This window comes from Aedes albopictus, chromosome 1, assembly GCF_035046485.1.
Source record: "Aedes albopictus strain Foshan chromosome 1, AalbF5, whole genome shotgun sequence".
NCBI lineage: Eukaryota > Metazoa > Arthropoda > Insecta > Diptera > Culicidae > Aedes > Aedes albopictus.
The window spans coordinates 313,949,753-313,967,901 of record NC_085136.1 but is presented as its reverse complement, the minus strand read 5'-3'; the positions used below and the strand labels follow the sequence as shown (position 1 = coordinate 313,967,901).

General features: G+C 42.8%; 1 protein-coding gene across 1 annotated transcript; it reads left to right on the top strand.

Moving 5' to 3' along the window:
- Nucleotides 1-3,546: 3,546 nt before the first annotated feature.
- On the top strand, nucleotides 3,547-7,104 carry LOC109423591 (5-hydroxytryptamine receptor 1). Its single transcript, XM_062847166.1, has 2 exons — nucleotides 3,547-3,715; nucleotides 4,409-7,104. Exon 2 carries the CDS (start codon nucleotides 5,162-5,164, stop codon nucleotides 6,554-6,556), a length of 1,395 nt encoding a protein of 464 aa, XP_062703150.1. The 5' UTR covers nucleotides 3,547-3,715; nucleotides 4,409-5,161; the 3' UTR covers nucleotides 6,557-7,104.
- Nucleotides 7,105-18,149: the final 11,045 nt, after the last annotated feature.

Genomic DNA, 18,149 nt, shown 5'->3' with positions numbered 1-18,149 from the left:
AGCAGGAGTAAAATAAGTTTATTTTGTATGGCGAAAAGCATCTAAACTCGAATTTCTCTAAATGAAAAGCTATTACCGAAAAAATATTTGGTAGGCACCAAACCGGTCATCATTGTGCACAACCGCTACCACATATTTTTTTGAATAATGTGTTCCACTTCGAGAAATATGCCTTTAGATGCTATTCGCCATACAATATTTTTGCGATTTACTCTAGCGATTTTTCGCGCATAGAAGCTAGCGCCACATTGGTCGATGCGGAGAGTAGGAAAACCACCAAAGCATTTAATTCATTAATGAATTAACTACATCGGCTGTTTTCCTACTCTCCGCATCGACCAATGTGGCGCTAGCTTCTATGCGCGAAAAATCGCTAAAAGTAAATCGCAAAAATATTGTATGGCGAATAGCATCTAAAGGCAAATTTATCGAAGTGGAATACATTATTCGAAAAAATATTTGGTAGTGGTTGTGCACAATGGTGACTATTATTAAGTCTACCAAATATTTTTTTCAGTAAAAGCTTTCTATTTCAAGTAATTCAAGTTTAGATGCTTTTCACCATACAAACTAAAATGGATTTACTCCGGCTGATCAACTATGGGTGTGCGCCAAGCGGGTAGTACATTCTAGGCCTGCTGGCGATGGAGATGGTCGAGTGACTCCGTAGCTTGAAGGAATAGAAGCGCCCGTCTAGCGAATTGGGAGTCGTGACTGCGAGTCTCACCGGAGTACGTGGATTTCTTTTCATAATTCAAATCTCAATTTGTTCATCGAGCACATGTTCTGTTGTGCACATGGATGTCAAAGCATTTTCAACAGTGTAATTTCCCACATGGCTTGGTTAGCCAAAGCAATATCGAGAAATTGACATTTTTAAAATATCGACTTTGTATTAAAACTCGGATAAAAGAGTGTTATTTAAAAAATCGTCTCCCATCAAAACCTTGTATATCAGATGACTCACAAAACACTTTTATACATTCATGGCAGGCTTATTGTACATAACATTCAGTTAAAATTGATGTTAACATATACTTTTTATTTGCGCATGGCATATTTTTACGAAAAAAGGGCGATTTATTAAGAAATTGCCTACCTATAGGCGTTTAAAGTGGGTAATTCTGTAGCTTACTTAACTTTATTTTATTTTTATTACATAAAATGCACTACCGTCAAACGGGGTTACTTGCAACAGCGGTGTAACTTGCAACACGATGACATACACTAAATGTGGAGCATTTTCTAATAATAAGGCTGACACAAATTTCGATTTTCTCTAATGTCACCCCCCCCCTCGGAAAATTTTGGTCGGAATTCGACATTTTGAGGGGGGACACAAATAAATTATTCATAAATTTAAAAATTTTGAACTGAAATTAGAGTTGTCGAGAAAATTTCTTAACAAATCCGATGAGTTTTACGATTTTGCCTAATTGTTTGGGTAATAATTCATCAAATGCATTTATTATTTATTATCCCCCCCCCTTGACGAGTCATTGAGCAAAGTGACAAAAGAAGAAAATGGGATTTGTTCCGGCCTAATGAAAACTAGTATGCCCTACTATTTCGGTTATAGAGATTATGTGTATCAAAGATCGATTAAGTATAAAAATTAGCTTTGTTTAAATGTTTATGGTTTAGCTACACTGTTAAAACGGATTGCTCATTTTATACCATAAAAACAAGTATGAAAATCGTGCTTGACCTCACCCTTATGGTAAGTGCGATAAGTCTGATGACCTTGCTTGCAGTTAGGGTACCTAATAGTAAGCTTAGCTAAACGATAAAAGTTTGATAAACTTATCGACTAAGTAATGCAACAAATCATTATTATATTCGACAACCACTATGGGGTAACTTGCAACAGTTGAATTTGACGAAACCTTCTATTATTTATCTTCATTTCACAATATATTTGACAGAAATAACCGAAATGGATCATTTATTGATTACGTAACGCATTCATTTTCAAATGACAATTCATTTTTTACATTTTTTTGCACGAGACCTTCAAACATAGTTAGGAAATACCACATTTTGAAGTTTCATTCATGTTTCATCATGTTAGAAGTTCAATTTTTGTTTATGAACGCTGTAAATCAATCACCAACATCAATTCTGAACCTAGATGGAGTAAATTATTTCAGTTTAATACCCAAAATAGCGAGTTTGACATTTACAAAGTAGAATAGGTGTGTTTCAATCATGTTAATTTAGCTGAAATTGCCAAACACCACTTCAAACTGAAAGCTACTTGAAGATGACTCACTCTACCTTTTCAAGAAATGACAATAATCATTGTTGACATTTTGTTATGAGTACTAAGTCATGAGAATCATATATATTTTGTGTTTGAGGGACATAAGACCTGTTGCTAAACGATATTCTCTCGCTTGCAATAACTATCAATCCTTTCATGAAAAAATATATGTCAATTGGTTAGTGTACATCTTTTCATGGTATGTTTCATGCATAACATCAAAAATTTATAATACGACTAAATACTAGAATGTTAGTGCTGTTTAATAATAGCTAACTTAGCTTCATGTCCTATGTTGCAAGTTACCCCACTGATGGGGAAACTTGCAAAAAGCATGTATTTCGCACCTCCTGATTAGGTGGCAACGTATTTTGGTAAACCAAGTGCTGCATAGTATTCTACTCGGGGTAATTAGCGTACACGATGCTTCACAGGATGTTTCAAATGTTTAGATTTTCAAAGATATTGCTTCAAAGTCGAAAAGTGTTGCAAGTTACCCCATTTGACGGTATTTGTAAGAATTTTGAAAACTCATTAAGATTCAGCATCATCAAACATAGTTTGTTCAATAATTTTCCAATCTTAGAATGTTATGTCATCGGTTTCACCCCGGATTAAAAGTTTTCCAAATTTGGCCATTTGAACATTTTCTACAAAATGTAGCAGTTTCTTGTGAGAATTTCGTTTACGAAACTTGCTACAGGTTCACTCAGTACATGTTTTTAAAATATGTGTTCAGAATAACATGCATTGTACCTGATTTTTTTGAAAAGAAAAGTGGAAAAGTGATCAACTTCCCCCCAGATTACGGTATATGACTTTGCCCGTTGTAATCGAACTCAAATTTTGCACAGTTACTTTGGATAGTAATATGGATCGAGAAAGTTTTGTTCCAGGTTGCAACGATCAGACTTCAATTTTCAAATACACGGTTTTGAAACAAAATGTAATACAGGTCGGACTCGATTATCCGGAGTCGGGTTCTGATGCTTCTCAAACTTATATATGGAGAATGGAATGTTCTATGGAGCTGAATTTTTGACATTTTGACTTTGTTTAGTGACCAGTCAAAATTTTAGTTTCTTATAGCATTCCGTTTGCGGGGCATGATTTTATGAAGCGCCAGAACCTGATTCCGGATAATCGAGTCTGACCTGTACTGATAAACTGAAAAGATTCCTACATAATTTTCTATGTTTTCATATCAAATTGCTCTATACCTATCATATTTTCATGAAGCATTAATCAAGGCCGTCTATTTCTCTTCTCTCCTATGCAGGTCAAACCATAACCGTTCGATTTGAGCCACGTTTCAGCGGAACAAAACGTTTATCGATCGCCAATCCCATTTTCATTAGAAACCACCGAAACCGAAACCAGCCGGATAGAATATCCTACACAACATCCCACCAGACCACACCAAAAACAACGTCGCCCCGTAACACAAAAAAGGTAAGCTTTCGATTGCGCGGAACATAACACATGTCCCATGAACGAAGTCAGTCATCACTCTTCTGAAATAGGGTGTCCCAAAATAAGAAAAAGTATCGAGAAGTGTGCACCACTAGAATGATAGAGTAAGGACCCAGAACTAATAGTGCCATACATATGAATTCAATCAAATAGAGGTTTCTCGTGTCAATTTTGGGTAGTTCTACCACTAAAATTTTTATATGAGTTGAATAAACGAAATAAATCGCAACAATAACACTTAATTCAAGCTGCGGACCCACAATTGAAGTTTGTAGCCAATGTAGGACAAAACCCCTTATTTTATATAGTGGACATTAGACAGAAATTATTTTAAAAAATTTTTTTTTTCTTTTTTTCAAAAATGTTTCGAAATGTGATTGCAAATACACCTATTTTGATTCGTTTATTTTAGTTTTAGGCTACCTCCTAGGGTTCAGATAAAGGAAAAGTTTTAAAAACAGAATTATTTACTTTTTAATAATCAATCCAGGGGTGAGCAAGTTAACTTTTCGTCACTTTTTCTTCCGTTGGGCACCCTAACTCCGCATCCAATAACGAATTCTTGGGAAATCGCATCAATAAACAGTCATTCCATCCAGGAGACCACACCGCCCCCCCCATCCATTCACTTGCTTATGCCTATTTCCTCTATTTTTTCTCATTCGATTTCAGACCGTAGTAAGCCGATTTGCCTCTGCCGAGCAAAGTGTGCGACGAGTACACACGTCACTAAATCAATCGATTTACCGTCATCATCGCCTACTATTGCTGCATCGCAAACTCAGTGCCATCGAACCGAACCGGCGAAACAAAACAAAAAAATAACCTGGCTACTGCGATCTAAACTGCTGAGTGGCCAGGAACAGACTACGATGACGCCGGCTACGACGGCGGCAGTGGCGATTACACAAAAACCATAGCCTGCTACCATCAACGTCATCTTCATCAAACGATTGTCATCGTCGGTCGTCATCCCAACAACGGTTTTTCATCGGATCATCGAACAACATAGGAAAAAAAATAACCTGACTCGACGAAGCCGGCAATGTTTGACTGCCACGACGTGGAAAAAGTCAACTGAGCGCACACAACGATGCCATAATCCAATCGGGTAGCTCTGCCAAACGACACTCCCATCGCTAGGGGAGTAATGTCGAGGGAACAGGAAAAGATTTTCCGAGTTGAGCAGGAGACTACTTGAACCAGAAATTGAATAAATATCAAGCGTACTTGAGTACAATCGAGTGAAGCTGTTACTCGGTACAGGCACATTTATTGCATTTTCCTCTAAATTGAATTTTACTTCAGGAGACCGTAACTTGGATTGTATCGTGTTGAGTAGGACCCGATCGCCCCCTCTCCATCAGACGAGGAATGGGGGCGTGAAGCCGGGCCCCCAATCCGGTAGCACCACCCTCTTTATGTATGGATCCAACGGTTTTCCCACTGCTGTCGACCTTATTGCAACAATCTTCCGCGCAAACGCTTCCCATCGGCGACGGGCCAACCTCGACCGTAGCATCCGGCGTGGCCGGAGTCGCCATCTTAAATGCTACGGCAACGATCAATTTCCTAGAGTACCTCCTAACCGGTAACAGCAGTTCCGCCTCCGTTTCCGCCACCGCCATCGCTACGTCACTGCCTGCCCTTGTCGATCGTCTCGCTCCGACGTCGTCAACAAGCTCTCTACTCGACGAACTCGGTGGCACCTCGGAGACCTCTCCGGCGGACCCCGTCAATGTGCTGACGCTACAGACAATCGTTATTAGCATAGTTCTTCTAGCTGTAATCATCGGGACCATCGTCGGCAATGTGCTGGTCTGCGTAGCCGTATGCCTGGTACGGAAACTCCGGCGGCCTTGCAACTACCTGCTGGTCTCCTTGGCCATATCCGATCTCTGCGTAGCGGTCCTGGTGATGCCGCCGGCCCTACTGTACGAGGTGCTCGAAGAATGGAAGTTCGGAACCGTCTTCTGCGACATCTGGGTGTCGTTCGATGTCCTGTCCTGCACGGCATCGATCCTGAACCTCTGTGCCATCTCAGTTGACCGGTACTGGGCCATCACCAAACCGCTCGAGTACGGCGTCAAGCGAACGCCTCGGCGAATGATCGCCTGCATTGTGCTAGTCTGGCTCGTGGCAGCCTGCATTTCGCTCCCACCGCTCTTAATCTTAGGCAACGAACACATGACCAATGGCCAACCGTCCTGCTCGGTTTGCCAGAACTTCTTCTACCAAATCTACGCCACCCTGTGCGCGTTCTACATCCCGCTGGCGGTGATGCTCTTCGTGTACTTCCAGATATTCCGCGCCGCTCGGCGGATCGTCAATGAAGAGAAACGCGCCCAAAGACACCTGGAAACGGCCATCAATGGTTCCGCCACCACTCCGGAGAAGAAACTCTCCGCCGGCGGTACCGTTCTGGTTGCGACACCACAGCACAAACGTCTACGCTTCCAGCTAGCTAAGGAACGCAAGGCTTCCACCACGCTCGGCATCATCATGTCGGCCTTCACCATCTGCTGGCTGCCGTTCTTCATCCTCGCACTGGTACGGCCCTTCCTGGGCGAAGACCACCATTTGCTGTCGTCGCTGTTCCTGTGGCTGGGCTACGCCAACTCGCTGCTGAATCCCATCATCTACGCCACCCTGAATCGGGACTTCCGGAAACCGTTCCAGGAGATCCTGTTCTTCCGGTGCTCGAGCTTGAACAACATGATGCGCGAGGACTTCTACCACAGTCAGTACGGCGATCCGGGCTCGCAACGGCTGGTCATGGCGGCGAACGATGGCGGCGGTGCCCGGGAGAGCTTCCTATGAGCCGAGTATTAGTTTGTGAGATAGCGATATACTCTAGATATGTATGTGTACAAGTTTGTAAACGGTCGGGGCGCGATCGACGGTATCCGTTGGGCGGCCGACGTCAAGGACGATTTTTTTTTATTTGTAATGTTAGCTTCGGATAGATAAAATAGCAGTAGATGTAAGCTTCAGGCTACGTAGTTCGTAGAACTCATTCGACGTTCGTGATGCGCGCACTATTGAAGAATTGACCAGACAAACAGTTGATTAAGTAATGAAATAGTGGTACATCAAGCAAAAGAAGAACTGATACGATCAAAAGCGAACATAATATTGGCAAACATGTTATAACAACACTATGATTCACTACCGCTTTACTCAAATTTTCATGAATTTTGCACAGCTTACAGCACCACCTAGCGTCAAAAGGGGTAATCAAACCTAAATTCCACAGCGTTTAATTACGCTGATTCCGTGGAGAGCTTCTCCAAATCTTTAATGTGTCATGAAGTTGTACCACCAATGATCTTATACATATAAATATATACAAATTTTGTTCCTGTTCCGGAATAGGGTGACAATGGGTATTGTCGGCAGGCTTGTTCTCTTCGTCATGAGGGGTTTTTGTCAGCCAAATTGCCTGAAACTTGGCCATATAATTCAGCTTAGTTGGGAAGGATTTGAGACCAACTCTGAGTTCAATAGGTTTCAAAAAAACCCCAAAGACGAAGAGAACAAAACGGCCGAGAATAGGTAATTTCCCCTATATCTCAGGAGAAATTCTTGTAGGAATCCCGGGTTATACTGAAAAAACTTTTAATTAGATGGCACGACATGTTGCTAATTGACAAATTGAGAGATAAAATTTGTGGAAAAAAAATTGCGTTCTGGTGGGATTCGAACCCACGACTCCGTATTCGCTAGACCGGCGCTTTAACCAACTAAGCCACAGAACAGGTAATGATTCTGCAGAATAGAAAGCCAAACTGACTCCGAAGCCACACCGTGAACACTCCTTTTTCCCAAACCCATCTCCCTATCGGATTAGATGCCAATCCACAACACACTCGCGTTTGTGCCCACTATTGTAGTTAGTGGCTCCATAAAAGCAATTCGCTCTCACTTGCAGTTAGTGGGCACAAACGCGAGTGTGTTGTGGATTGGCATCTAAGCCGATCGATGCAATTCTTCGATGTGCTGTCTGACGAAAATCAACTTGTTTGCATGTTGATGAAACTTCACTCGTTAGAATTTTCGCCAGGAATTCTACTAGGAATTGCTTCTGTGATTGCTCTAGGAATTAAACTAGAAATTACTCCAGAAATCCCTCTAGAAAATCCTCTATGAATTCCACTAAGAATTCCTCGAGGATCTCCACCAGGAATTGGTCAAGGAATTCCACCAGGAATTGTTCAAGGAATTCCACTATTAATTCCTCAAGGAATTGCACTATGTATTCCTCAAGAAATTTTTCAAGGAATTCCTCCAGGAGTTCCACTTGGAATTCCACTAGGAATTCCTCCAAGAACTCCACTATGATTTCCTCCAGGAATTCATAGGAATTCCTAGTGTGAATCCCTGTGGAATTCCTAGAGGACATCCCAGTGGAATTCTCCGATAAACCCAACTGGGAATTTCTCTAACATTTCCACTGAGAAGTCATCCAAGAATTCAACTGGGAATTTCTTTCAGAATACGAAATTCCTTCTCCAGAAATTTGACCAGGAATTCCGCCTGGAATTTGAGACCGCCATATACTCGGCTAACGTCGTCGAGAAAGCAACCGTTCTGCTCGGGACGATTCCACGAAATTCATTCACCAGACTACAGGAAATAAATGCCAAATATTGCAGAACGGCGACCAGTTCCCGGACGGGAACCTTCTCCACCTGTTTCCGCTCGTCTGTTGGCTCTAGACACATTTTGTTTGTTAGTTTCTGGATCGGGTCCGCTGGTGTGATAGCAGTGTTGCAGTCAGCTGTTCCTGTTCGATTCAGAAGTTCGATGATGGAGAACCTTAGTACGCGCTCCTCTTTGGTTTCACGGATCCCGGCATCCAGAAGAAGCTCTGAAGAGCATCCAGAAAAAGCTTTTGAGGGCTTCCAGAAAAAGCTATGGAGGGTTTCCAGAAGAAGCTCTGGAGGGCTTCCAGAAAAAGCTCTTGAATGCTTTCAGAAGCAGCTCTATAAGGCTTCCAGAAAAAGCTCTGGAGAGCATCCAGAAAAAGCTGTAGAGGACTGCCAGAGGAAACTAAGGAGGGCTTGCAGAAGAAGCTATGGAGGGCATCCAGAAGAAGCTCAGGATTGTTTTCAGAAGAAGCTCTAAAGGGCTTCCAGAAGTAGCTCTGGAGAGAGTCCAGAAAAAGCTCTGGAGGGCTGCCAGAGGAAGCTATGGAGGGCTTGCAGAAGAAGCTCTGGAGAGCATCCAGAAAAAGCTCTGGAGGGCTTCCAGAAGATGCTCTGAAGGGCTTTCAGAAGAAGCTATATAGGACTTGCCGGAGAAACTCTGAAGAGCATCAAGAAGAAGCTCTGGAGAGCATCAAGAAAAGCACTGAAGAGCATCCAGAAGATGGTTTGGAGAACTTCCCGAAGAAGCTCTGGAGGGCATCCAGAAAAAGCTCTGGAGGGCATTCAGAAGAAGCTCTGGAGGGCATCCAGAAAAAGCTCTGGATTGCTTCCAGGAAATGCTTCGAAGAGCATCTAGATATCTAGAAGAAGCTCTGGAGGGCTGCCAGAAGAAGCTATGAAGGGCTTGAAGAAGAAGCTCTGGAGAGCATCTAGAAGAAGCTCTAGAAAGCTTCCAGAAAAAGCTGTAGAGGGCTTCCAGAAAAGGCTCTGGAGAGCATCCAGAAAAAGCTTTGAAGGGCTTTCAGAAGAAGCTCTGGAGAACATCCAGAAGAAGCTCTGGAGGGCTTCCAGATAAAGCTCTGGAGTGCTTTCAGAAGAAGCTCTGGAGAGCATCCAGAAAAAGCTTTAGAGGGCTGCCAGAGGAAACTAAGGAGGGCTTGCAGAAGAAGGTATGGAGGGCTTCCAGAAGAAGCTTTGGAGGGCATCCAGTAGAAGCTCTGGAGTGTTTTCAGAAGAAGCTCTGAAGGGCTTCCAGAAGAAGCTCTGGAGGGCTTTAAGAAAAAAAACTCAGGAGAACATCCAGAAGAAGCTCTGGAGAGCATCCAGAAGAAGCTCTGGAGGGCTTCCAGAAAAAGCTTTGGAGAGCTTCCAGAAAATGCGTCGGAGAGCATTCAGAAGAAGCTCTGTAGGGCTGCCAGAAAAAAAACTATGAAGGGCATCCAGAAGAAGCTTTGGTGAACCTCCAGAAGACTCTGGACTGCATCTAGAAGAAGCTCTGGAAAGCTTCCAGAAAAAGCTCTAGAGGGCTTCCAGAAGAAGCTCTGGAGGGCATCCAGAAGAAGCTCTGGCGAGCATCCAGAAAAAGCTCTGGAGGGCTTGCAGAAACAGCTCTGGAGGGCATCCAGAAGAAGCTTTGGAGATCTTCCAGAAGAAGCTCTGGAGGGCTTTCAGAAGAAGCTCTGGACGGCTTCCGGAAGAAGCTCTGGAGAACTTCCAAAGAAGCTCTGGAGAGCTTCCAGAAGATGCCCTAGAGGGGATGCAGAAGAAGCTCTGGAGGCCAGCTCAAAGATGCTCTGGAGAACTTCTAGAAGAAGCTCTGGAGAATTTCCAGAAGCAGCCTTGGAGGGCTTCCAGAAAAAGCTCTGGATGCTATCCAAAAGAAGCTCCGGAGAACTTCCACAAGAAACTCTGGAGGGCATCCAGAAAAAGCTCTGGAGAGTATCAAGAAAAAGCTCTGGAGGGCTTCCAAAAGAAGCTCCAGAGAAATTCCAGAATAAGCTCTGGAGAACTTCCAGAAGATGCTCTGGAGAACTTCCAGAAGAAACTCTGGAGGGCCTCCGGAAGAAGCTCTGTAGGACATCCAGAAAAGGCTCTGGAGGGCTTCCAGAATAAGCTCTGGAGGGCTTTCAGAAGAAGCTCTAGAGGGCTTCCAGAAGAAGATCTGAAAGGCTTCCAGAAGAAGCTCTGGAGGGCTTCCAGAAAAAAAAACTCTGGAGAATTTCCAGAAGAAGCTCTGAAAAGCATCTAGAAGAAGCTTTGGAGGGCATCCAGAAGAAGCTCTGGAGAGCATCCAGAAGAAGCTCTGGAGGGCTTCCAGAAAAAGCTCTGGAGGGCTTCCAGAAGAAGCTCTGGACAGCTTCCTGAAGAAACTCTGGAGGGCCTCCAGAAAAAGCTCTGGAGGGCTTCCAGATAATGCTTTGGAGAGCATCCAGAAGAAGCACTGGAAGACTGCCAAAAGAAGCTATGGAGAGCATCCAGAAGAAGCTCTGGAGGGCATCCAGAAGAAGATTTGGAGGGCTTCCAGAAGAAGCTTTGGAGAACTTCCATAAGAAGCTCTGGTGGGCTTCCAGAAGAAGGTTTGAAGGGCTTCCAGAATTTTGCTCTGGAGGGCTTTCAGAGCTCTGGTGGGCGTCCAGAAGAAACTCTGGAGAACTTCCAGAAGAAGCTCTGGAGAGCATCCAGAAGAAGCTTTGGAGGGTATGCAGAAGAAGCTCTGGAGTGCACTTCCAGAAGAAACTCCGGAGAGCATCCAGAAGCAGCTCTGGAGGACATCCACAAAAATCTCTGGAGGGCTTCCAGAAGAAGCTCTGGAGGGCTGCCAGAAGAAGCTCTGGAGGGTTTGCATAAGAAACTCTGGGAGCATCCACAAGAAGCTCTGAAGAATTTCCAGAAGAAGCTTTGGAGAGCATCCAGAAGAAGCTTTGGAGGGGGTCCAGAAGAAGCTCTTGAGAACTTCCAGAAGAAACTCTGGAGAACTTCTAGAAGAAGCTCTGGAGAACTTCCAGAAGAAGCTCTGGAGAACTTCCAGAAGAAGCTCTGGAGAACTTCCAGAAGAAGCTCTGGAGAACTTCCAGAAGAAGCTCTGGAGAACATCCAGAAGAAGCTCCAGAGAATTTCCTGGAGTAGCTCTGGCGAGCTTCCAGAAAAATCTCCATAGAGCTTACTGGCAGTTACGGTAGAATGGTTGATCTTCGCATGAACTCCGTTCTTTTTGATCATTGGAACAACTGGGGCACAGCTTGGTGTTCGGACATTTTGTTCGAGAATAACCGTACAGAAAACATTGAAAACAAAGCAGGGAAGTTGAGTAGAACGGTTTTGTCACTACTCTCCATAGTCCAACTTTAACAGTTTCGGGACAGCTTGGCCCTACAAGATCTCCTATGCTTTTTCCGATGATGCGCAACTGCGAAGGGCTGCTTCCGTCTCTTCCTGTTGAATGTGAGGTGGTGACAGCTCCGTAAAGTAAGCAGGTAATCTCTTGCTATGTGACCACAAGCGTGCGCAGCGTTTTCTTTCTTTTCGGGGGCAAGTGCGAACTTGAAAGGAAACCCTGATGGCATTTCTCGAAGCACTCCCTCGAAATCTTTAGAGAAATTCCTGAATAACCTCTGGGAGAGTTTCTGGGTGAATCCCTGACGCAATTCTTGAAGGAATGCCTCAAGGAATTCCCTGACAAATTCTCGAAGAAATCCCTTGAATAATTCCTAACGGAATACATGTAACGATTCCTGAAGAAATCCCTGGAGTAGTCCGTAATGAAATTCCTGGAAAACACCTGGAAGATCCCTGGGGGAGCTCTGGAGGCACTTGAAGCTATCCCTGGAATAATTGCTGAGAGAAATTATTTAAGAATCCCTGAAATAATATCGGAAGCAATAACTCAACGATGCCCTATAAAGATCCATGGAGATGGAGGAAGTCAGGTGAAACCCTTCGAGGAATTGCTGCAGCAATCCATATAGAAATTCCTGGGAAAATCATTGAAGTAATTTCTGATGTATTAAAAATTCTGAGTAAATGTAAAAAAAAATCACTGAGAAAATTTCAAAAGAAATCTCGGTGGATTCTTGACGAAATCCTAAAATAATTTCAAGAAAAATTCCTAGAGAAATCCTTGGAATAATTTCTAAACGAATGCCTTTAAATTTTCCTATGAAGTCTTCAAAGAAATTTTCTAAAGAAATTCATAGAAAAATCCCTGCAAACATCTGTAGAAATCTCTAAAAGAGCTCTCTATCTTTCATTTTCGGTTTCTGTAACGATTTTAGGATTCCGAGAACAGTAGGTTGTTGGCCTAAGGTCCTCTATCCACCGTGGTGGGGCTGCCACCTTAGGTATAGCTTCCGGTGGAGGAGCATCTCATATTCAGCCGCTGGCTGCCAGTATATACGCTGTTTAAGTCGCACCTCCTTGGGGAACAGACGCTCGGGACATACCTCCTCAATCTTGCTGAAGTCAGAAGGACAATAGTGCCCAGGCTGCACTACCAGCTAAGTACACAACTCATAGCTTTTTCATCGATTGACCCGCGGAAGCATGAGGTAGGAACTTGTGAGGACCACAGCTATATTGGATACTTCTTGTCGACTTGCCATTTTGCAGCCATTTCTGTAGGATTCCCTGGAGAAAATCCTGATGGAGTTTGTGGAGGAAATACTGAACGAGTCCCCGCAGGTTTTCTTAGAAAAAACCAGAGATTTCTAAATGAAGTTCTAAGCTGATTCCTAAAGATATATGTACTAGAAGTAATTTTGGACTTCTTCGTATCATAATTTTTAAGCAAATCTCCTGGACAAATATCTGAAAGATTTCTCTGAGCTTTCTCATGGAATTCCAAAACATTTTCTGGAAACACCAGCTGGTCGAGGAAATTCAGCATATTTTCGAAACCGTTTTTTTTTCTGACATCCCAATCTTGTCTAAATTATCTGTTTGTCTATGGTCAATTCTTTGCTAGCAACAGCAATATGAGTGACACTTGAAGAAAATATCGGCCGTAAATCTTTAAATGCATTCAAAATTACCAAAAATTTAGGCCAATATTTTCTTTCGGTGTATACCTCAACTGTCCTTCACCAAATGTAAACAATAAGGCCGTGTGCGCTGCCATAAATCGTTTGTTTAGTTAACTTTAAATGTGAGCCCTGTTTTTGTTTTGATGCTGTCCTGTTAAATTCCACTGGTAACATAAAAACAGAGCTCACAGTAAAAAATCAAACTTTTTATAGCACACAGGCTAATGAATGTGACAGCTATAAACAGGTTGTTTTCGTTAAAAAAAACACGTTAAGTAGATCAAGTTATCGCATGAATGAATAGTAGCTTAATTTTGTATATGCTTTGTTATAAGTCCAGATGTAAACCTGTAAATACAACTAGACTATTCCGGTGAAACGTTTTATTCGTGAAATCGCTACATTTGCATTAATATGTGTTTTCAATACCTAAACTGCTAAAGATTTATTGAGAAGCAAATAAAAATCAGGTTCCTGAGCGATTGAACGAATGGAACTGCTTCAACTGGGAAAGGGCCAACTGTAAATTGTCACAAATCGCTGTTGATCGGATTGTCGTTTTTTAGGTAATCGGTACGGTAAACCTTTCGAGTCACAAAACTATCTGTACCCACTAGTTTGTAAATCACTGTTGTTGCACCACAAACATAAAAACAAAGAATCAAAAATCAGATTTACAGCACCAACTACTTCTACTCTGATAGCGATGTGTCACAATAACAAATGGAAATGCCAACGCTAAAAAAAAAACCAATTAAAAAAAAACTACACTGTTAAGTTTCAATGTTTGTGATATATATGAGGATATCAAAGTGTGTTTCTAGCGAGAAAGGTCCGCAATGCAATCGAAAACCAAATCAAAATAAAAATAAAACGATATTAGTCAGTCACCTCGTCACTGGGAAACAAAAGCTCGATTGCAAAACACCCTTTGCAAGTCTTATAGGAGGAGGAACAAGAATCAAAATAAGTCTATCAATCATTCAGGAATATTATTTTATAGATCGATGAAAACACGAATCAGGTTTTACGGTAACCGGTGGTGCATTTGTTTCCCTTCTCCTGAAACCAACCAAAGCAAAGATACGGGGTGCTGCACATAAACATACGCAACAAAAACACGCGCGCAAATCTGTTGTAAGATATTATTTGTAACGTTGACAGCAATGAGCTAAAACCGTAGTGAAACCAAAATACAGTCATTGTAAAAAAAAAACGATAAGATGGCGGTGGTGGCGGGTTATTTGTATATGTGAAAGAAAGCTATTTGGGGGTGTCTCTCTGGGGAAAAAAATCCGGTAAGTTCATTCGAAAATTTTCAAAATGTAGGTTTGGCAACACTGTATGGCAGAGTTGCCAAAAATAACACGTTGGGGATTCTAAAAAAAATACATAGTCACAGAAGAACTTTCTTTTGAAAATTTTTATAGCGATTACGCAGAGAATAACCACTTCAAAGTGTATAGGAAATCAGAGGAGCAAAAATGTGTTCAATCAAAGTTTACAACTTTTCAAAGCAGTTGTAAAAATATTCCTTCGAAAAGATTGCCGAAACTTGGCATAACTTGTTAATCGAACTGTGCATTCAATCCACCATTCAACCGCATCGACAACCCTGACAGACAGCCGTCAATCACCGAACGCAGCATTACTTCTGAGAGTGTCAGACGAGATTCTATCGTTTGTCAGCATCCAGCGTCAGTCTATTTATCACATTACAAACGTGGCGCCCAACTCTACCTTCACCCTCTCAACCCACTAGGTTATTAGAATCTACGATGAAGATTGACAGCGCACGCAAAGCAGCCCAACCCAGCACCTGGTACCGACTGTTTTTCGTGGAGAATCCCTAAACTGATTTTGATGAATGAAAATCCGAGCGTTGGAACGTGATTTTGATACATTCTGGGAATCCTGTAAGCTTTTCACCTTTTCATCCAAATGTAACACTGTCTTCTCGATAATTGCTTACACGGAATTTGCACTTTTCGACTCACTCTTGATGGTTGCTTTGTTCGTACAACATAGTTGTACCCATTATGTATATGTACTCCCACTTTTTGGGTGTGATTGCCCTACCAAAATCTTCCGGAAATCTTTCAGGGATTCGTCCAAGAAAAATTCCTCAGAAATCAAAATTACGCCTTATTAAAAATTACGCCTAGAAATCATTTACAGACTATTTCAAAAAAAAATTCAAGACGTACCAGAAGTTTCTCAAAAAATAAAGATGATAGATAGATAGATAGATAGATAGATAGATAGATAGATAGATAGATAGATAGATAGATAGATAGATAGATAGATAGATTGTTACAGAGGTTCCACAGGGTCTCAGGGTGTTTCAGGAGGTCTCAGAAGCGATTCAGAGGGATCCAGGAACGTAACGCTGGGGACTTCAGAGGCATTTCGGAGGGCGGCATCAAGGAGTCTCATGCAGTCCCAGGAGCATTTTAATGGATTTTCAGAGGTGTTTTAGAAGACCTCATGGCGTTTCATGAAGTCTCAGAAGCTATCATGGGGTATTGTTTCGGAGGGCCTCAAACGGTTTCAGAGGTTTTCCAGAGGCGTTTCCGAGTGTCTCAGAGGTTACCGAGGAGTTTCATAGGGTTCCACAGGAGTTTCAGAGACCTCAGGAGGTTTCTGGGATTTTCCACAGACTTCAGAGGCATTTCGGAGGGCATCAAGGGGTCTCATGCAGTCCCAGGAGCATTTTAATGGATTTTCAGAGGTGTTTTAGAAGACCTCATGGCGTTTCATGAAGTCTCAGAAGCTATCATGGGGTATTGTTTCGGAGGGCCTCAAACGGTTTCAGAGGTTTTCCAGAGGCGTTTCAGAGTATCTCAGAGGTTTCCGAGGAGTTTCATATGGTTTCACAGGAGTTTCAGAGACCTCAGGAGGTTTTCCACAGGCATTTAGGGATTTGGGGGTCCCCAGGAGCTTGAGGAGGTTTCAAAGACGTTTCAGAGGATTTTGGAAGGGTTTTAGAGGCGTTTGAGTGCCCTCAGGGGGATTGCAGATGCGCCCTTTAAATCCTTTGAAATGCCTCTGAAATTAGGCTCCTCTAAAATCAATCTGAAACCTCATCTGAAACTCCCTGAAACCTCTTTGTTTTTTTAAGTTCCCGATTCTCCATAGTACTAAAGATATTTTATAGCACATGGTATTCAGCAGTACTCAACGGAATTCCATGATAGTGTTTTAAGTCAGTCCTTTTACTTCCAGGTATTCCACTTACACGGCCAGGTTGGTTATCAGTTTGAAGGGTCTCAAAGGGCTGAAGGGGGGTCGTCATAAGGGGTTTCCAAAGGCGTGTCCCAGAGGGTCTCAGGGTGCGTTTAGAAGGTCTCCAGAAGTGATTCAGTGAGATTCAGGGACGTTTCTGGGACCTTAAGGGGCGTTTCGCTGGGAATGAAGGGACTTCAAAGGATCTCAGAGGCATTTCGGAGGGCATTAAGAGATCTTATGCTGCCCCAGGGACGTTTTAAGGGATTTTCATAGGTGTTTCAGAAAACCTCATGGCGTTTCAGGGAGATCTCAGGGACTTTCGGGGGTTGTTGTTTCGGAGAGCCTCAAACGCTTTCAGAGGTTTTCCAGAGACGTTACAGGGTACCTCAGAGGCTTCAGAGCAGTTTCAGAGGGTTTTAGGGTATCTCAGAAGTGATTCAAGAAGCTCCAGAGGAGCACTAGTCAGCAGCAGGTTCTTGCTTCGACATCGAATTTTTAGCCCTTTGAGAGATTGTTATGTATCCTGAATTAAGGTTTTATTTCGATTGAATTGATGAAAGATGAGAATGAGATACAGAACCTTCTTCTTCTTCTTTATGGCTCTACGTCCTCACTGGGACTTGGCCTGCCTCGCTTCAACTTAGTGTTCTTTGAGCACTTCCACAGATATTAATTGAAGGGCTTTCTTTGCCTGCCATTGCATGAATTTGTATATTGTGAGGCAAGTACAATGATACTCTATGCCCAGGGAATCGAGAAAATTTTCCCGACCGGAACGGGAATCGAACCCGCCGTCTCCGGATTGGCGATCCATAGCCTTAACCACTAGGCTAACTGAAACCCCATCCAGATACAGAACCTATTCAAAATTATTAATTTATCGGTATAAGTAAAAGACTGACTAACTTACTTTCACTCGCTACCCATTTTCACGCTTCACGGATAAAAATCCGGTCAAGTTCGCTGCGCCAAGTTAATCTCGACATTTTTCATCGAAGCTGCTAAACAGCGCCAAAAAGCAGACAGGTGGAAATTCTCCAACGAGAAGTAAATGCCAAACTTTAATCATTACGACGACGGTGGAATGGTGTTACCGTGTTCCACCGTATACCATTCCTTGCTGTTCGAGGTGTGGTAAAACTTTTCGACCTTGTCCTTGGCCTTTTTGTCGCATCTGCTGCTGGTCGTTACGGTAGAAAGTGAGAGATGATACAATGGTGAATCGCCACCTCTGACAGTGAATAATGGAGGTACTGCGCAAATTTTGCTCCTCCTTATTAGTGATTTAATTTATTTAACCAAAAGAAATGGAAAAATTGGCTGCCCATGGTACCCCAACGACTATGCCACGCAACAAGAACGAAGGGAAATTGTACAAGACCAACGGAATCTCAATCCCTTGGCAGCCGTCGGTGACCGATGAGATGGACCATATGTTGGTAGCGGTTGGTGGTCGCCTCAGATCCAATAGATACCCTCAGGTATTTCTCCAGAAGTTCTTTCAGAGCTTCTTTCAGG